Below are 21067 nucleotides of genomic sequence, written 5' to 3'. Positions count from 1 at the left end.
GGAACCTGCTCTGGCTCTCTTTTATTGAGGGCCACAAAAAAATCTTTAGGCGGGCCGCCATTGGCCCCCAGGCCGCACTTTGAGAACCCCTGGTCTAGTTGAATCATGCAGGAATGCTCAAAAGAGTTCTCTTCATCTAGTCTTGTTTGCTTTCACTTGCTGAACTTAGAGAACCAAAGCCCCTGGAAATATTACAAAGTACTAATACTGCTCTCTGACCAAACATTGACAAGCATCTGCACCTCCTCACTACACGTTTACCCTGAAGGCTGGAAGTTTTTTTTTTTTTTTAAATAATTCCTGGTTCTTGAGGTTGTAAAGTGGTTCCTTTTAGGATCTGAGCAATTGAAACCAGTTTAGTCAGATTGGAAAAAACAACATACTTTTTTGTTGGACAGGTTCACTCCATCCTCATCCACCTCGCCTTCCTCTCCATCTTCCAACTTGGTCTCATCCAAGAGTTTTTCCTAAAAGTGAATGAAAACAGAACATCAGCAAACCCTTTAGATATCGATTCATTTAGACCCAGACGGAGGTGAATCGGATCCACTCAAAACCACCTCTGCATCGCTGCTTCCCAGATGATCCTTGGCCTCCAGCTGCTGACTAGCTGTGTTGTTGGCGTCGGAGGCCACGCAGCCCTCCAGCTCTTTCCTCCGAGCTTTTCTGCGACGAGTCTCAGCTCCAACAAGAGCAGATGGGGGAGGAAGGTTGGGGGAGACCATCAAGCCGTCCCTGGGGCTCAGATTGTGCTTCTGCACCGGGCAGTTCTGGTTGCCCTTGTGACAGGCACAGTCCACTTTATAGTCACTAGTGAAGGAAAAAAAATTACTTCAAAGTTTCTCACTAAAAGGGGTGAGGGTGGGGGGCAGGACTCACCAGCTGTTGAACTCATAGTCAAAACCAATGGTGACTTCAGAGTCCTTAGAAATGTGACTGATAGCATAGATGCACAGGTGGATCATGCCATCAGAGATCATGTGTCGAACCTGCAGATGAAAAGAAAAATGTTTCCTTTCATCAACCAAAGACTACTCTGACATCAGCCAACAACAGCAGTGACAGCAGCTGCTTGCTGACCTCGGCGTTGGGTGTGCACGACCTCCTGATGAAGCGTGCATCGTTACCGAAGGTCCTGGCGTCCACGCACATCTCCACCTCGTTGAACTTGGAGTAGAACAGCACGAAGGGATAAGGCCTGGGAGATATTAGAGATGCAGTTGAAGGTGGCTTATGCACAAAGTTCCTGCAGACGCACTCGCTGGCAACTTTCAGCAGCAGCGTGAGAGTGGCGTGCGCTTACTTTTTAAAGAAGTGCCCATTGACCTCAAACTGCTGCTTGAGCATGACCTTGCCGCGGTACTCGATGATGAGCGTGTCTGGATCCAGGTTCTTGGCGGCTCTAAGGATCTTCCGATGTCTTTGGACCCGCGTGACGCGGCCCAGCTGGAGCTGCCGACAGACCCACACAAATCAATTCACTAAGGAGACATTATATACAGACGTTTAGAGGAACGCAGCAATTAGATGCAATCATCACATTATTTACAAAAATAATATGAAGCAGAACCAAAGCAGTCTAAGAACGACTTTGTTTTTATCTCCACAGAATTGTTCTGTTAGGTGAGCCTTGGCTACGCAGAGACAAATGTTCATTTTTCTTTATCTGTGCTCACACTGTGCCTTAGGTACATTCAGGCAGAAACTGAACATTCTTAAAGATGATTTCTTTAAAAAAAACAAAATCTAAAAACCGTGTATATTGTTGACCGAACATGGAGCCGTTCACGTATAGACAAAAACATGAAAAGTGCTAAAAACAGACCAATGATAAAAGTGTCAGAGCCCTGAAGATAAAGAGACCGCTAACATACAGAAAATGATTCAGTTGTATGACCGGTAACAACCCATCCGTTTCTTCTTTCTGTCTGAGTGTTTCATGATGGAGAACAGGATCTGGGCTCAACGGGGAGAAGAGACTGCCCGAAGACGGTGAATACAGAGTTTCCCAGCTATATCATGGTTCAACTTTCACTGTCTCAGCATTTCACAGAACTTTTTAGTGCAGTTTTACAGATTCGGTTAATTTTTCTCGCGCATCGTCTTCTGCGTCCTGATTGGCTGTAGCCCTTTTCAATCAATCAATCCCCTTATTCTGTAGACCTGTACAGAAGGCGTTCAATAAAATAATTTCACAGAAATCTTCAATCACAGTCAGATCTTTGTTTTCATTCTATTACACTAGAATTTTTCTTCGATAAAGTTAGAACTTTTGAGTGTAAACAGAGGAGGAAAGTGTGAAAATGTTCATGTCTGTTTTAGAGAAGAGTTGCTTGTAAAGTGTGTAGTGAGGGGTTTTACAGCCTTAAAACATCTAACATTGTTGTAAAACAAATAAACAACTGACCAACTTCACAGATTTCACCTATCGCAGGTTGCTTTTCATCATAACTCCTGCGATAAACAAGGGAACGCTGTATTTCCAGAAACATCAAGGGAGTAAAAATTGGATTAGCACCCGAGGCTGATCCACTTTCCTTAGGATTGCAGGATTGTGCTTTGTTATATTAGTTTAAAAATCATTTTGTTGTGTTCAGTAAATTGCTTCACCTAACAAAATACTTCCATACGAGTTACATAAAAAAGTAACTAAAGACCCAGCTGAGTGGAGCTATTGGACCAGAATCCTGCTTACTTCCTGGATGTAGATGGAAGTGAAAAGTGAACAAAAAACTATTTAAACTGAATAAAAAACCCTGATAAACGTCCAAACAAATGCAAGCTGATCTGCAGACTCAGGGTACGGTAGTGTTCACTCACACTCACACATCCATCAACAAAAGGAACCGCTGTGGCAAAGGACCAGGACAACACCTCTATTAAACAGTTATAAATACATACATGCATAAATCACAGGTGAAAAGGTCTCTTGAAGCACTTCGGCTTGCAAAACACAAGTTCAAAAATCCTGTGTTGAGGTGCAAGAAACTCATTCATGGTAACAGGAAATGATTGATTTCAGTTGTGTTTTTTTCCAAAGTGGATGCTACCAATATGAAAACAACACATGAATTCCAAAACATTTGCAAATTGGACTATTTTCCTGAGAAGAGGTGAATTTTGTGACTGAACCGCATGAGTGCCAATTCTTTTTTTAAACACAACTGTATTAGTTTGATTGCATAAAGCAAGTCACAGAGGTTGAGTCTCTACGTTTCAGATGGGTCCGAGGTGGTGTTCTCATCTTCAATTTGGAATCGCCAAAAATGCGTATAAGAAGCTGGAGTTAAGATTTTTTTTAAACTGAAACAAACAAATCCCTTTTCTTGTGGCTTTGAAGGGACATACTTGCATCTGTGAGCCCAGCACCGTGTTGTTGCAGGCCAGCTCTGTACGGTTGATGGTGTCCATAGCAACGTGCAGCTCTGTGCTAGAAGGAGGCGTAGTGGCACCGCTCTCAGTGGTGGAGGAGGCGGCACGGTAAAGGCGGAGCAGCGTTTGGATGTCTGCACTGTACTGATTAGCCAGAGCCTCCTCGTAATGGTCCGTCCACTGTCGGATTCGGTTCTCCCAGCCCTCTGCTGTGTTCTCGTCCACGCCGCTTGCCTCTGATGTGGAGTTCTGATCAACATAGAAGGTGCAGTTTAATCCACAGAAGTTACAGGAGCGAAATACAAATATCCACTTTAGAAAAATGTACCTTCATCCTCATGGACTTTCTAGAACCCTCTCTAAAAGCCTGAAAGACAAAAAAAAATGTAAATAAACAACTGAAGGTTTCTCTGCTTTTGCTCCTCAAGGAGCCCGATAACCTAGAAACACACCTTAACCTTCTTCTCCTTTGGAGTCCCGCGGGACTTCTCCGCACTCTTCTTCCTCTTCTTGGACTTGCTCCTCTTGACCCGGTTGACCGTGAGCTTTATGCTGGTGGGTGTGTGCTGAGTGGCCGTGTACGAGACGGCTGAGGGGGACACCTCCTCATCACCACTCTCCGTGGCGCTGCTCTCCCCAACTGTAAGACAACAAAGGTTCAACTCTGAGCACAAGAAGGATTTGTGCACTTTTTCCAGCAGGGTGGCTGAGAGTGAGCCGGCGTACCGGAAACGTTCTCAGTTTTTCTGTGCAAGCCCTCAGCTCCTTTCCTCCTGTCCAGCTCCCTGCAACAGAACCATAGCAGCTGAGCTCAATCGCATCACAGAAAGTCTGCAGCTCTTCACCCTATTTGAGCCCACATTGTACAAAATAATATTGCAGGAGTAAACACAAAAACATATCTCTTGTCACTTATTTAATCCTGACAACATTTAGCATTTAGTCTGCTAGCAGCGACATTTATGCAATAAACTTACAGAAGAATCAAGTTATACTTTTAGTAATTGCTTGGTTTTACTTTGGATGGCCATCACTAGAACTGTCAGGATCTGGGTCTCCAAACCTGATGGAAACCTTTCCTGTTTGCCAGATTTGCCTTCATAGTCCTGATGTTCTCTGCAGCTGAAAGCTCACTGATGTGTGCCATACCTTCATGTGAATCGAATGTGAAACGTCGGCTTATGTTATGATTATTTAAAGACCCACTCCGATGAAAATAGTGTTTGTGGTGTTTATAACATGTTCTTGTGGCATTTTTCTTATGGAGGACATGAATACAGAAAATTAGGCTAAAAATAGCATTTCTGAGTATTTCTTTATTCAACTCATTGTGAATCAGGAGCAGACAAACATGCTGTTTGAAAAAGATTGTATTTGTTACATAGAAAATACGCTGGGTGGGCCACAAGCTTCCTGCTCCACTCCATTCTGATGTATCCACTTGTAGACGATTAGATCCATGCATGCCTTTGTTTTCCTCGTTTGAGCTGGAATCTGGCTCAAAACTGTACGGCTGGATAGCTCCAGTAGTGCTCACCATTAGTAATGTTAGATTGAGGCTGTGATGGGGTACAATCTAGCCGGAGAGCCTGTTTACAGAGCCTGTTTCCTGGGAACGCTTTGACAATAAATGAAAAAAGGATCGGAGTGGGACTTTAAATCCTGGCGTGATTCCTTCCTTCATTTCTTAACGCTCAGGGTCCAACTAAGAGAAGTTTTCCTCTAGAACAGTTGAGCTTTTGAGAACTGCTACCCAGACATCTGGTGACCAGAATTGCGCCGATTGTGTTCATAGAGATGTGCGTCGGTTCTGGATCCGTTTCCCACCTGCAGTTGTCACATTTGACGAGCAGCCCGTCTGGCGACAGGCTGCAGTGGCACCAGGGGGAGCCGTCCTCTTCAGAGGAGCTCTCGCTGTCGGCAGAGTGCTCCTCTGTGGATTTGGGATAAAGGGAGCTGCGCACCACGCCGTTAAGCTCCATGCGGGGAATGATGGTTTGGGAGGGCGGAGAGGCGGGTGGGGTGGGGGGAGGGGGTGCGCCATAGTTGTGATCCTGACAACACACAACGGAAGACTGTTGCATCTTCAAACAACGGGTGTTCAGGCAAAAGGGGAAACGGAAAATGGAGAAAAATGAAAATGAGGGCAAAAAACAGGCATGTAAACATTTTAGACATTGATAATCAGAAGGCAGTCTCAGCTACACAAACTTTACTTTTTAAATACATGTTAAAAACAAATTACTTTTTCACATTAAAAACAAAAACAGATTTTTAAAGTGATCATATAGTAGCTTTCTTTTTTAGAACAAACTGATGATGCTTGATAAATAAGAAATGCTCTGATCAGAACAGAGCGTTATGAACTCACAGTATATGGTAGTCCCCGATACCCATGACTCTGTGCGCTCCCACAGCTGTGGGTGTTCAAGTTTTTTTCATTCACTGCAGGGCTCGCTTCAACTGACTCAGGGCTGAAAAGATGTAGAGAAATAAAGAATGTCATCCGTGCAGGACACTTTCTGCTGTTACAGAGACCAATCAGCAGGTGGCGCCAAACTTTCATGGTGAAATTCTGCCTAGTTTTAAGAATGTGGCCTGTCATTGTGTTATTCAACTCCTCTACCCTTCTCCAGGCTCTGGCCATTTTACATTTCCGCTCTGCAGAAACAGAAAAGGATCTATTTAAAGCATCGCAGTTCTCAGAACTGCGCAGGTGCCGTTCTGGCTCATGTAAGAGAGAAAGCCGGACTAGGCCAAAAGTGAAGCTGGAAGGAGGGACGTAGCTGTATTTCTGCCCACTTCAGTCAGGTACAGAGAGGCTGCAGCCAATCCAAGAGAGCTCTTTCCAAAGTAAGCACACTAAAAGCTGAAATGGTCCGGGCAGGAGCTTTCCGCCTGTTACACCAAACACAGCAAAAAGCTTCACAACAAAATTCACTTTCAACAAGTTAAAATAACCAAAAACTAGAAAACTGTAATTTCACTAGAAAAACAGAAATGTCAAAGATGGAGCTGTGGGGCCAATTAAAGACCTGGGTTTGAATATTGGTAACAATGGTGACTTGATAATAGTTAATAGTTAATAACAGTTTTGTAAAACGAGCTCGGAAGACATTTTAATAAAAGATTTGAATATTTTTAAGTCATCAAGCATTGGATTAAATCCAGTTTGACAAAGGCTGGTGGGAGCTTTAATAATGCCATCATAAAGAATATAAAAAGACATTATTACCTACTGAAAAAAACAACTATCCTAAGAATGCCTTGCATGTTACACACTCCTTTTACTTAAAGCTATATTTTCAGATTGTGATAAGTGTTGTTTGTGTGAGGGAGCTGGGCTCAAACATGCCCTGCTCAGAGGAACAGGCGCATTAGGACACCGTCTGCTGAAGCGGACAAGAATCACTTACTCGGATCCAGCAGCCATATCGGAGTAAGACGTCTCAGGTGTGGTGACTCCCAGCGCGATTACTATGCTCATGACGTCCAGCACAGCGACGCGTGGGAGGGGGGGGGAGGAGGGGAGAAGGGGGAGGGGGAGAGGAGGAACAGGATGGGACGAGGGAGAAAAATCACGAGGTCCAGTCTAGAGCAACAGACGTCTCCTGGGGGGGGGCGCCGCTGTGCCGCAGCCCACAGCCGACGCTCATGGGGGGGGCCTGAGGAGGAAAACCCAGAGAAAACATGAGTCTGATGGTTATGATCAACAAATGACATCACAATGTACCAGACTGTCTGTGAAACTGAAATTGCCTTTCAGAATGGACAGGGAGGGGGGCAGTCCTGCTGGGGGGGTTGTAAAACCTAATACAGAGAGCAAAAACTCCCTTATTACAGAACAAGCAAGGGCTGAGCTAAATAAATGGATCAATACCAGGAGGAACTCACTGACAGGGTTTGTGTTGATCTTTTTTTATAAACTCCAAATGAACTATTCGTTTTCCTAAATCCCAAAATACTGAGTGTGTTAGATGGAAGATAAATAAAGTTTAGTAGTACCAGAGTTAAGCGGCCATTCTACTTAAAAAATATCTTTAATAATTGCAAAATATTGGAAAAATGGGGAGCAGATGATAAATTGTTACTACGTGCAAAGCTTTCTCTGAAGATCAGAGGAACATGAAGCTACTTGTGTTTGGAACAGTGAGAAAGGAGCAAACGTCTGAAAACACAGAGGGGAAATTCCAGCAGAACTGTTCAAATCAAAACTGCAGCTTTGCTGACTCATGCCATCAATGAAGGCGTCATGAAGTTGCAGTCACAGCACATGACAAAAATATGAACTGCTAATGTACGCGGCAGGACGGCTGGGGGGAGGGGTTTGTGCAGAAAGAAACAACCTGGGATTTAGAGTTTATCTAATGAGACAGGCATAACCAGGAGGTGGCGCTTTGCATCCAAATACCTGAAGGGATGAGTCATCCTCCGCCAGGCTCCACCCCCCTCATCATGTGAGCACACTGAAACAGTGACCTGCACTCCCCCAAACTCCACATTCTTTTAAGCTCCAATCCCCTAAAGAGGGTAGTTTGTGCCGTACACCCACCCCGCCGGGGCTTTTCTGTCAGGGTTTACCTGAGCAGCACCACGCACAAGCACAACAGAGCAGAGGATGCAGAGAGCCGGAGCAGGAGGCATGACATTCCTGCTGAGCCTCCATGGATACAAGAGTTAAACCCCCCCCAGCACCTGGGCACCCTGAGCAGGATGGGGGAGATCCGGATCACCATCCAATCCAGAATCAACCTCATCCAAGCCTATACATGGACCGGTCGGTCCAAACATATCTGTGCAAAAGACCATGAAGCATGATCTGTTGTTATTCTGTTGTGCCCCAAAACAAAAATATATTTAAAAAAATCTCCCCATGATAGAAATATGAGCTGAATTCATTTCAATGGCATAAACAGAAAAGTCCTGACCAATAAATTATAATCTACTTGTTTAATTTAATATTGCACAGTATTTTATGGTACACTCCAACATAAAAAAATACGTTGCAAAAGCTGCACCAAGTTAGAGGCTGGCATGAACCAAAAGTTGGGTTTTGCAACAGCTTTAAGCTTCACTTATCGAGTTCCTGTTCCAGTGACCGGCTCAGAAAAAGAAGAACATTTATAGACGGCCTGCGGAGGACATTAGCTGCCCCATTAAGTGCCTTATCAGAAATGTGCCTCCCAAAAATAGCCACAGGGCTGCTTCCTATCTTTTTCAAACAGAAAGGCGCTCTTCCAAACAGAGCAGATGGAAAAAACTGAGGAGGTAGATTCCATATAAAGAAGGAAAGCCTTTCTTTCCCTTCTCTCTCTCCCCACCCTTCCACCTCCTTCCTTTCCTTTTTCGCTTGTCTGGCCATGAATACCAAGCTCAAATTACTAGAGGCCTCAACAAAGTCTTCACTTCAGCAGCAGAGGCCATTTTGGAGGAGGGACAGATCAGCCTAACAGCCACAGAGACAACCCTCCTCCTTTCTCTCCTTCCTCTGCAAATGTTTTTTTGTGTTACATGCAGGCCAGCTTCACTGACAAAGAACACCGAGCCATTTGGTTCCTTTGACAGATAAAACACCACATCTATTCCGTCTGGTTGCAGAAAATATGGTACTTTTGATTATTGCTTATAATCTGACTGATTTCTTTTCTTATTTTTTCAAAACCTGTAAGTTCTGTTCAAATGCAAAAATAAAACAACTGGCTTCAGAACATGGATCCTTCAGGATGGAGAGTCTTTCCATCCAAAGCTGTTCATGGTCGCACTGCGTCTTAAGCAATCCTCACACACTTGTGTAGTGTTGTGTGAGGTTGAACACATCTGGAGCTTGTGGGCCTCTGGTGAAAACCTGCGTGGGTGAGGATGTGCAAGCAAAGCATATCTGGAGCACCTTCCATTTAAATATACAGCAGGAGGCATATCCACCTACCGGTATGTAGTCTAGACCACTTCCCTTCTTTCAGCATTTGTTTCTGCATTTCCACTATCACTATTTAATATGAATAATGCATATATTGTAAGAATAAACCAACTTAAAAACTAAAAGACTCATTGATATATGTAATGATAAATGTTTATTTCTACAGTCATGTAATCAAATCAACTCCAAGCTTTGCAAGACAGAAAAATTTTAATCCTTTAATAATAGCAAAAAAGATTACAAACATTAGTATGCATCGTACACTACTAAACATTGTAAAGAGGCCGGAAAGTTCATATGTAGCTAGAATTTATTATTTTGTGTAGCCACAACAAAAACTTCAAATGACCTAAATGAAGATTTTTAAAGCAAACTTTTATTTTTGGTTTTCAAAATAAAAAGGTCTGGTGATGCTACAAGCTAACGTTTAGGTTAGCCCACCACTGATACCTGTAGTGAAGTTTAGATAAATGGTTTAATTGCATCTCTTACTACTACTTTAGTAAAGTCAAATTAAAAAATAAAAAAATTATAATATAAATGAGGAGCTAAATGGTCAATCATCTCACTGCTAATCATCTAATAAGTTTGGTTAATGGAGTTTCATATTGTATTTTTAAATCTTTTTTTGTTTTTTGTTAGTCTAAAAATGAAAGAAGGATTTTTTTAAAACAAGTATTCATATCGAAAGTACGTTGCACAAGAAATTCCAGTTAGCTTTTATGACAAGTTAATAGTTTAAAATGTTAAAAACTTTATTTACATACATAAGTAAAATTTCAGCTATGGAAGCCAAACGGTGCTGACAAACTTTCTAAAATAGGAGCCAATAAGAGCGACTTGTTTTGTTGCAAACAAAAGGCACAAAATAATTTGGCAGTACATATAGCTTATAGACATCATTTTCAGACGAGGGAAAGGAAGTCTCCTATTCGTGCTGAACTGTCTTCAATCCTGGAACATATTGACTATTCAGGCCAAAAAAAAAAATCATGAAAATAGATGCTGCAGGAGAGGCTCAAGTAGTGGTATTTTACCCCAAACCCTCACTGTTGAGAGTCCATGAAGCAATACAAAAAGGTTACTTTGATCTCTGGGTTCCATGGTTGCTGGTTCTAAAGGCTCCAGAAACAATGATGACTGATGGTACCGAGTCAAACCAAGATTTTTTCTACCAATCACAGCACCAGAAGCTTATGAGCGCCTTCATGCTTACAGAAATCACATGGCAAATCCAAAGGCTATGAATATTTCAGTGTTTAGAAATAATTATCACATTTTATTTATAAAGTACTTAGCATTTTAACCTCAAAGAACAACAGCCTCGACAATTGTCTAAATGTTAAAATAGTGATAAATAACAACAAGTAATAGAGATAGCTAGCAGAAAAATAGTGGAATACAAAATGTTTTGGGTATTTTTTTTAAATTCTCCATGCTTTATAAAACCCTGAGTCTCTAGAAAATAATATTTACATGATTTTTTAAATCTATGTCTTAATATTTTTATTTTTAAGACATTTAAACAGCTGGGAACCAGACTGCTCAACCTGTAGACAAACATCAAGTTCATTCTGTAACTGGGATTTCTGCTAAACTGAGTTTCGATTCCCACAAAATTAATTAAAAAGAGGGAAATAAATCCTATAATAATATTTTAAATCCATTTTAAATAGATCATATATTAATTTACAGACAAGCAGCAATAATAAAAATGTGTTTGTTTTTGAAGATCAACTTTCACAGTGAAGCTATGCCGTCTAACAGGACTGTCCAAGTCAACGATAATGATATGAATGTGCTGGTGAACCTAAAGGAAAAATACAAGATTGAAGACAGAAGAACGTTGGAATGATTCAGACTCAACACGTAGGAAGACGATAATGACATAATCAGCAAACCCTTTGATGTTTTATCTTAGGTTGGAAACTATTGGGTAATCACAATATGTCACACGGCACTAAAACTTCCGGCTTTTACTTAAACCATTTTTTTTTTATTATTTCCAAATAAAAAGCAGCTTTACTGACAATAGCAGTTATTACAGAATAAAAATAAAAGCTTGAGATACCAGGCCCAAAACATTTTTATGAAAAAAGCAACACTTATTCTAAGACAATTCTTTAAAACATTTTTCACTATTTGTTTCAATATTCTTTACATTTAAGCTCAGATTTAAACAAAACAACCATACTTAAAAGGATAGAAAATAAACAAAAATATTCAAAATACGCAAAACTCCAAACATATTTGATACTATTTTATATTTTACGTCGACCCATTTGCATGAAATGTTTAATGTACGCAATAAAGAACAGAGAAGGAGAAAAGCTAAGGTTCCTTGGGTAACAGAAAATAATTATTAAAGAGTAAAAGCAGGACTTTTTGTTGCTCCTGTGTTTTTAAAATGCAATATTATGGCAGTCCAGATATTATTTACTGTAGTATTCACCGACAGGTATTAAACTTGTATGAGCGTCGGTACTAAAGCTTTTGGATGATACCCAGTCCCAAGCAGATGGTCTTTAAATTTCATTGGTTTTAAAATAAATTACTTTAAATACTTAAAAAAACTTAGAGAGGGGAAAAAAACTCTTTCCTGAAATTAAGTTTGTTGTTGATACAAAGACTGCTGGAAAGGTGGGCATACTGTCCGTAGAATTTCTCACCAAAACAACAGAAATCTATAAAAATGTAAATACATTAATTAAATGACAATGTCCAACATAAAGCGGTTATAGAAAAGTAACAATAAAGAACACTTGAATTTGTCCAAGTGTTCATCTGATGGGGTAAAAGCATGGCTTTATCGTCAGAAGAGAAGGGAACTTCATGCAAAATAAATTTGCTTCATTACAGCTAACACCTATTACTGATAAACAGTCTTTTTTTTAACATACATAACCAGGTTTCCTTAAAGCTGCAGGTCGACAATAATGACCATCGTTAATGTCCATTTGGCTTAACAAAACATTGACAAGATATCCAGTACAGCAAGATGGCACCAGCCCCCCACACCATAGACTGTAAAAACAATAGACGAATCGAATTGTGGCGTCACTCATAGAAAAAAGCCTTACTTCTGGCTATTGCAAAATGAGGCAAAATGCCTCACCATTGCTTCCTGATACTGGCGGCTCCATGTTGAAACCAGTCAACAGTGATTGGCCCGAATAAATCTGAGTCATCATATCTATAGCAATGGCGATAGTAATTGCCATAGATACGATGACTCAGAGTGACTCAGACCAATCACTGTGGACTGGTTTCAACCCGGCGGTGCTCGTATCAGGAAGCAATGGTACTTCCTACTTGGGAACACGAGAAGGGAGGGGTTGAGCTGTCCATTGTTTTCAATGCCACACACACACACATACATGCTGCATCTACAAAGAGCCAGTGCTGCTCTCAACCAGAAGGCCAGGATAAGGGATCAGAACAATCAGCATGATCACGACAATAATAATAAAAATGTGTTAGCTTCGTCCTATTAATTTGATGTGCTGTATATTATAAGATCATTGCATAACTGTTGGAAGCAGAATAAAAATTACTGGGGTAGAACTTTAATTCATCACTACACCTTTGTTTTAAAAAAATACTGTAGATGTATTTCTAAAATATAAATGTTAAGATAAAAATATAAAAGGTAATTCTGAATGTACAAAAGTTTAGCTTTGTGGTTGATAAAAAATAATCAAAGCCATCAAAAAGAAGCAGGGTAAAGAGAATTATCCATGATACCTCTTACAAAATAAAAGACCTAAAAAAACTTCTGAAACAAATGTAATAGTTTTAGTCTTTCAATGATCTGAAGTCTACAAAGCCAATGATGGCAAAGTAAGTAACAACAGAAACAACATTGATTTCTACCCGATTTCATGCCTTCCCTCTCCTTGGTCAGAAGCCAACAAAAGCATTTTTGGTAAAGTGAGACATTTAGTTACTCAATATAAAAATGTTAACCAAACCAGTTGTCTCTCACCATGAATACCCAAATAACGAACACTGTTTTTCAGAACCAACTAGTTGTGTTGATGTTTGACCCAGTGTCCAGGATTTTCTATATAGAAACAGTGACAGATCCTGGACGGAATGCTCAATCCAGTCATATGACAGACACCCCCCACCCCAAGACCTTCAGACTCCATCCCATCCCCCTTATTAAGGTACTCAAAAGAGCAATATCATCTGCAAAAGCCAGGGGCGTAAAGGAAATGCTCGCCCTGCTTTAATCAATTGTGGCAGCAGTTGAGTCAGAAACTCATTAAAAGACTTGGAAATGACTTTGCGGACAACCCCCAAGTTGTGTACCATCCAGGTCAGACTTTACCATCCTACGCTGTCCAGGAGAAGAACCACTTTTCATCCTGATAATGATAAGGCTTGTTCAGGAAATCAGAACTGTCAATTCCAGTTGACTACTTGAGCAAAACCCATTGAACCCCTAAATTGCCATGTTTACCTCCCATCTAGACTGGAATGCCCTGTGTTATTCCGCATAAGATGATCAAACTCTAGAGTGTCTGTTTCTTTCTAGACAACAATCTACATTTGCTTTTTACTAGCTTGGCCGGCATAAATGTACCCAACTGATCAGCAATGAGTTTATTGCCCCTCGAACCCTATAGGACGTTTAGGAAAGTTCCAAGAGCTTTTCTCGCTATAGTACGAGTTATACCCATCTCAGTCTAGACCAGTGTTTTTCAACCAGTGTGCCGCGGCACACTAGTGTGCCGTGGGAGATGGTCAAGTGTGCCGTGGGAAATTGCCCTCATTAACTGAAAAATTAAACATTTCCCATCTCCAGGATTTCAGCTCTCTGTTCATCCAAACAGGCCCTGATAAAACACTGAGGAGTTAGGAATATAAAAGATCGTAAAATACTTTTTCTTTGCGTTTATTTTATTTTATTAAAGACATTTTGATAAGAATGACGTACCGCGATTCAGCTGCAACTCCGGCTGTATTTTGGAAAAGTCCCGTCCTTTTAACTGTCTCCACCAATCATTCTTGGGGAGCTTAATCACATGTCATCAGTCTGACCAATCAGAAGTGGTTAAAGTCTTCACTTCCTTGTCCCGATTTAGCGATTTATCGGTGCAGCTTTCCACAGAATCCGATGTCAGACCGTGGAACAAGTGAACAAAACAAGGAAGCTCAGAGACGCGATCTCCGCCGGCCGTTTAATGCACTACATCTCCCATGATCCATTGGGTTGTGAGAGTGACAGCGCTCAAGGAGATCTGTTGTTAAACGTCTTGAAATCAACGAACACACATCAAACTGTTTTTACATCTTCTAACTTAACTTTTATTGCATCTTTTAGAAAAAAACAGCTGCAGTTTCAAGCTTTTTCTGCCACAATTATCTCAAAAATGCATGTGAGATTGTGGAGGGGCTGTAGATCAATACAGACTGAGTTTCTCCGTTTTTTTTTGTTTTTTTTTATTTTTGGATCCTGGTGTGCCGCGGGATTTTTTTTAAGGTTAAAGTGTGCCGTGGCTCAGAAAAGGTTGAAAAACACTGGTCTAGACGATACTGTCCCAATTAAAGAAAACACTATGCTGTACCCTGACAAGTTAACCAACCAAACAAGATCTGGCTCTCACACAGGTGGGGCATCATCCAACAAAAAAAAAATGATTGTGTTAGGGCATTTATGATTAGGTCTTAAGAGTTTTTGTTCCCTCTATAAATTTAGGAAACCACAAAAACTGTCATGTTCAAGTGTGCAGAACTTTCACACGATGCTTTCCTAAAACTATTGCCATCCTGCTTTGACGGTTTTTGTTGATGTCTTCACCCTGAACTCCACCTCTCTACAGTAATGTAGAAAAAAAAAAAAAAGAAAAAAAAAATCGAGGATAATATCTTCCTGAACATATCGGTACTTGACCGCATCATGTACAATAAAACAAAGAAAAAAAAGAAAAGTTGGCGCTTTAGGAGGTGTTGGGGGGGGGGGGGGGGGGCAATAGGAAGCAGGGAGACTATGACAAAAATTATTAAACATCAAAGAGGCAACTGAGTGAGTTTTGCAGAAAAGACAAGAAAAGTTAAAGGTATATTTGAGAAAAAATTGGTCTTCCTTGTTCAACTACATTTTTGGTAGCGCTTTCAATAAGAAAGTTATACTGGCTACTCCTGAAAAAACCAGCAATGACTGAAGGAACAGCCTCACTCAGGCCACGTAATTTGGTTGCTGTAATCACTCAGTTCAGTGCTCGGGCAAAATAGATTCAAACTTTGCCGATATACTCCAAAGCACAATTCAGTGGAATCTGGGACCTTACAGATCTGAAACACATTCATTTTATCCCAAAAATGTTAAGTCTCCAAAAGACTGTCACACAAGCAGACTATCTGAATTTTTTTTTAATTCGCAAACAAAGAAAATAATTTCTGTCCCCTCAGCAGAAACACAATTTTCCTATTTAAGGAACTTTTTAGTTCTGGTTTTAAAAACACATTATCAGGTGTGTCAAGCCTTAAAAAAAAAAAAAAAAAAATGCCAATGAAATGCATACAAAACTATAACAAAGGTGCTTAATGGTATTGGACTACAGGAAGAAGCACAAGTTCACATAAGTCGAGTTAAAAAGGGGGCTTATGGACAGAAAAAAAAAAACAGAGAAGGCAACTTTAAAATCATCACATTAGATAACAGCAACAGAAAAAGCCCACTTACAAAGAACATTAACGATTTTGAGAGTCTTCTTAGCAGGAAGTAGCCATGATGCTTACAAACAGGAAAACCTGGCATGACCCAACTATTTTCCTGAACTTATTTCTGGGCTAATAGCAACAATAGCAAAAAAACAGGAGGAACAGGGCCAGTTTGGTCAATTTCAAAACTTTGGTGACCTTTGCACTTGATTCTTTTTTCTTTATGATGACCTCTGCCAGACACGGCATCAAAGTAAATGCGGGATTTTGTTTGTGCAGTAAAACACTTAAATGCTTGCATGAATCCAGTGTGTTTCTTTTTAAGTTTGTTGTAGTTATGTCACAAACAGAAAGAGAAACTGGAGAAGGCCAGAAGACAGTGGGGTCACTGGGATGAAGAGTAAAATGGCTGCTACAGTTCAAAAGGTGGCGAGAGATCGCCTGAACACTGGCAAGAATGCATCACCAACAGGATTTGGATTTTCACACAGACATAAGAAGTGAGCGTGAACACAGTGTCACAGTGAGAAAAAGAAAAGGGAAGGACAAATCATGAGGTTGCAATAAAACAAGAAAAATCAGAAGAGGGGGAGGCGAGAGGGAGAGAGAGAGAGCTACGTTTTGTAGCCAGCCTGTCTCACCCCCACATGGCCTTGTTTTTTTTTGTTTTTTTTTCTTGAGCGGCCTCCTCCTCAATTATTCTCCCAAGAAGCACTGCCTCCTTTCAGCACAACCCTCTGCAGTGCTGCTCCCCCCACGGGAAGAAAAACACTTCACCTCATTGGAGACGGTTCAGCGCTGCAGCACCAATAGGAAGGCCGCAGAGAGGCAGGCGACACAGCCACTTGTTTTTAACCTCACTGAGCAAGATGGCAACCTGCAGAAAACATAGCAGCTGCAAAGGAGAGGCTGCAGCGGGGGAGGGGGGGGGGCATGGAATATGTGTTCCAAATGTCCCTGAAAGCAAAAATGACAAAGACGGAAGCATCTGAAGACCCTCACACAGAGCAAGACAATATTAAATAAAAGATGACTCAAGCAACAGAATTGCTAATTTTTTAAGGAGTATTTTTTCAAAAAGAGGTTTTTAAAACATTTTCTTGGACAGCAGACATTTATGACTTGTTGAATTTGCCTTTTACACATTTGATTTTGTTCTTTTACCAAAAAGAATGCCCAATTTCCGTGTCCTTTCAATCAATTCATGTTTAAAAAAATTCAGATAAAAAAATGTTTCAGTCGTGTTCCATCTAACACAGAAAGACAAATATTGCTTACAATAAAATGCGAAATATGGATTTTATTCCATGTCAATTTATCTCTGTCTGTACTCTGCTGGAAATCAATACATGGAGAATTTTTACATAACAGCTTGAAAATAAAATAGTCATTGTTTATTTCGTTGTTTAGCGTAAAAATTATGGTCTAAAAAAATGATGTTGGTTTTGTCATAACAGATATTTTTTGTGAAATACTGAGTTTTCATCATCTAGTCTCTCAGATACATCAGATTCCATATTGAGAATAAACACTGACCTGCTCCTCCAGTTTTTAGAAACTACTGCATTTATTTGTCTGTGGTCAGATGAATGGACCAGCATAACATTGGACAGAAGGATAAAAATCACCGTATTATAATTTTAAAAATAAATCGATATTGTGTTATTGTTGGAGTTAATCAAATTTTTTAATTAGGCTGTGATCAAATTATCCACATTGAAATACTTATTTTATGCCTCAGGCTTAACTTGCCTTCAGCTTTGTTTCAAAGATCTTTTATCATTGACAGAGACACAGCAGCACAGAGCAGCCAACACAGAAGGCCATCCTGCCTTGCATCCTTTTTCTACATTTGCATGTATTTCATAAAAACTTACTGAGGAAAAAAAAGATTTAAAGTGTTTTTATAAATGCAGTGTAGCGTTAGATCTCTCCGTCGTTGAGTAGATTGGGTATGAGACTGTGGACACTGAAGGATCCCAAACAATAGTTGGGTTGACTTGGTCACATGGCCATTAAACACATGCAACCTTATTACCATATCAACAGCTACACCTGCCCTTCATGCAGCAATGGAGGCTGTCATCAGGATTCAGACGAGAGACAGAAAGATGTGCTTTCGCTTACGCTCTGCTTTCCGCCTCGTGCCTCTGAGCGTCTTCACTACTAGAGAATCCTGTATTTCCTTTAAAAATGGCCCAGCTTCCGGCTTCGATCTCCTCTGATCAATCTGCTCAATCCAAAAGAATGTCAAAACAAAGAGCTAAGTCCCTGCAACAAAAAAACTATTTGAACAAAAGCTCCTTAGACTCAAGCACCCCAAAGATTTGTATTTATTTTAATCCTAAAATTGGTTCATTTCAGTGAGCTGCTGAAATAGAAAACTAACTGAGCTGACAGTCTTTGTCAGCTTCACCATGTTGTTCTGATCTAGACAAGAACATTAACTTTGTCAACAAGTCAAGGTTTAAATCAAAGATTATTTTTGGTCTTTCTTTTTACCACAATTAATGTTAAGCTTGAAATATGTTTTATGCTATTGTATTCTTGACACAAGAATAAAAAGTGTGACCAACCCATCTGTTATGCCCCAGGGCAAAACAAAACATTTAATATTCCTCTGCAGACATCACATCTAAGACAGAGACAGAAAGGCTGAAAAATTATTTTAAAATGAATCGTGAATATTTAAATGTTTAGAACTAGCACTGCAAATCACATTTGAAAGACTAGGAGACTAACAAGCCCAAAATCCTAGTAGGGTCAGAAAAAAACTTGCAAACAGTTCCCATAAGCAATGCAACAGCTAAAGTATTCAAGGATATTTGACTTGAGTTCGATCTACTAGTCTGTAGCTGCAACGTGAAATGAGAGGAACGGGTTTTATTTCCTTCCTCACTAAAAATGTGGCAGAGCTAACCTTGCCTGTCTGCACATTCCTCCCATCTCCAAAACCCCAGAGGCCCATAGAAGGGAGTACATCCTGCAGACAGGTCCACACACACACATGCACACACACGTGTGCATGCATTTGCAGCTATTCTTATTGGACAACACAAATAATTTTTGTTTCGTGTGGACAGCTACAACTAAAGAATTGCAGTACCATATGAACAAACCGGCACTAAATTATAACACAAGCCCCAACACAACCCAAGAGATCAGGAATGCCAGTGTAAGGATTGGCAGTCTGAAACAATTCCATGGTTAAACAAAAGGTAGTGATCAGATAACAAGAACAAGTACATGCGCACGGAAAAGAGTGGCGCTCTGCAATAAAAACAGAAACAGTGTGTGTTGGGCAATGACACAGCTAAATTTCTTGTGGTTACAGATTGACTTAAGAATTAGCCCCATATGCTTTCCTATGTCCCCAACAGTAATTGCATTACATACTCACCAGAACACATTTCTTTGTTTCTGTTAGTGAAAAACGGTGTTCGTTTAAGATAATAAGATGGTTTGGGTTGGGGGAGGAGGGTGCTCGGGGGCTCATATTTCCAATGGCGTTGAGTGCCCAGGTTCCTGAGCTATAATCCAAAGAGTCTATTAAAAGACCCAAAGCATATTCATAGAAATTCCAACTTGAACCACTGAAAATTGGGTTTAGCAAAGAGCAGCCATGCTTCCTTTTAACACCTGGAAGGAGCCATCGCTCACTTTGGCTTTGACAAAACACTTTGGCAGAGATGAGCGCTCATAAAGCAAGGTTAATGAAGGATTAAGAAAACTGACAATTGTTCAACAACAAAAATATATATTAAAAAAACTTTTACAACTAATATTTGCATGTTGTTTTAACCAAGCAAAACTTAACTGTTGAGCAATCAAGCAACAAATGAGCCCTAATCATTAACTCATCATCTGATACTAAAACCGGCCTAAAAATACATTTCTTAGCCAGTAGTACAGAGCAACAGAACTGAAGACCCAGCCCACATATATGCCAGCACACACATCCAGCGTCTCCTCAGCCTGTTTTCTTTGTAAACTGCTGCACTGCCAGGCGACGTGGACTCGGCAGCGCAGGCCCCGGCTGGGATAGCAAACACGCGGACAAACATAAGCCGGGCGGAACGGAATAAGTTCCGTGGACGGTGTCTTGGTGTCACCGTGGAGGTGAAAACCATTTTCTCCTGCTAGACTACTGGTGTCGCATAAGCTACGACACGTTTGAATGTTATGTAAGCTTATCAGGGAAAATGTGAACAATCGTGACAATTTTGTAGTCTAAATAAGGGGGTCGTGATTGCTGTTACCCTGGAAAATGGAGGCTAAAGGGGAATGGAGAGGACTGCTCTAAAATGCCACCCATTTCCCTTAACAGCAACCGAGGCTGGGGGTTGACTGGTGGGGGAGGTGAACAACAGCAAGTCACTACTGAGGCCACAGCTCTGGTTTCCTGGAGCCTTCATCTCACAAGCACAGCATAAAAAGACAACACACGAACCCAAACAGAAAAAAGAAAGGCGAGCGCCCGCGCTAAAGACGGAACTGCAACCATTAGCACAGTTCAGCAATAATAAGCCACAGCGATGCAGCCAGGTTTCCATCAAATTCATTATGTGACGAACTAAGAGGTCGGTTATTGCTCGTTCAAAGAAAAGCTTTGGTATGACTGAGAGGTGTTTCAGGAGGCTAAACCCGACTACAACCAGCTGAAGAATACCTAAGTGAGCTAGCAGAGCGATTACTGCCCTCGGCTTGTCCGCTAGCTGTTGCTTCCAGCTCAATCATAGCCCCCCCACAAAAAATGATCGCAAACAAGGTCCAACAATCCCCAAAACTAGTCGGACACACACTGGAGGTCAGGTAAAATGTAACAATATGCGGGTGTCGAAAAACAACACTAATTCAAGAAACTGCTCAAACAAGTTCGCATGTTCCATAATCAAGTCTCGCTTTAACTTGATTAATAAACATAATTCAAACTATTATGAGGAAAAATGGGGAGGGGGGCAAGCAAACTGAGCGTTGAGTGCTGCTAACCGCACTTGAGCTACGTAACATGGAGCTGTGTTGTTCCTCCGTGGGAACATTATGGAAACTTGCTGAGCACACCAAGCCAAATGTGTTTATGGTTAAAGACGACATCCGTGTGAAGCGTAT

At 40.8% G+C, this 21067-nt stretch overlaps 1 protein-coding gene across 4 annotated transcripts in view; it reads right to left on the bottom strand.

Moving 5' to 3' along the window:
• The window catches only part of setd5 (SET domain containing 5), a 31320-nt gene that overhangs the window by 8812 nt on the left and 1441 nt on the right, over positions 1–21067 (bottom strand). For 2 of the 4 annotated variants that reach the window (XM_023955057.2, XM_023955059.2), the window contains exons 2-13: positions 6789–7037; positions 5744–5846; positions 5200–5456; positions 4099–4157; positions 3825–4012; positions 3701–3739; positions 3349–3621; positions 1304–1452; positions 1081–1198; positions 880–989; positions 561–810; positions 384–467 (exon numbers count right to left, since the gene is read on the bottom strand). In XM_023955057.2, the coding sequence (XP_023810825.1) occupies positions 384–467; positions 561–810; positions 880–989; positions 1081–1198; positions 1304–1452; positions 3349–3621; positions 3701–3739; positions 3825–4012; positions 4099–4157; positions 5200–5456; positions 5744–5846; positions 6789–6859 (1701 nt within the window). In that variant the 5' untranslated portion in view covers positions 6860–7037. The remainder of the gene's footprint in view (positions 1–383; positions 468–560; positions 811–879; positions 990–1080; positions 1199–1303; positions 1453–3348; positions 3622–3700; positions 3740–3824; positions 4013–4098; positions 4158–5199; positions 5457–5743; positions 5847–6788; positions 7038–21067) is intronic. The other 2 variants (XM_078947484.1, XM_023955058.2) reach the window with 1 other exon arrangement.

The sequence above is a fragment of the Oryzias latipes genome, chromosome 5, assembly GCF_053564925.1.
Source record: "Oryzias latipes strain Hd-rR chromosome 5, Olatipes_Hd-rR_3.1".
Taxonomy (NCBI): Eukaryota; Metazoa; Chordata; class Actinopteri; order Beloniformes; family Adrianichthyidae; genus Oryzias; species Oryzias latipes.
Note: the sequence above shows the minus strand (reverse complement) of the source record. Positions and strands in the feature narration are given on the sequence as shown.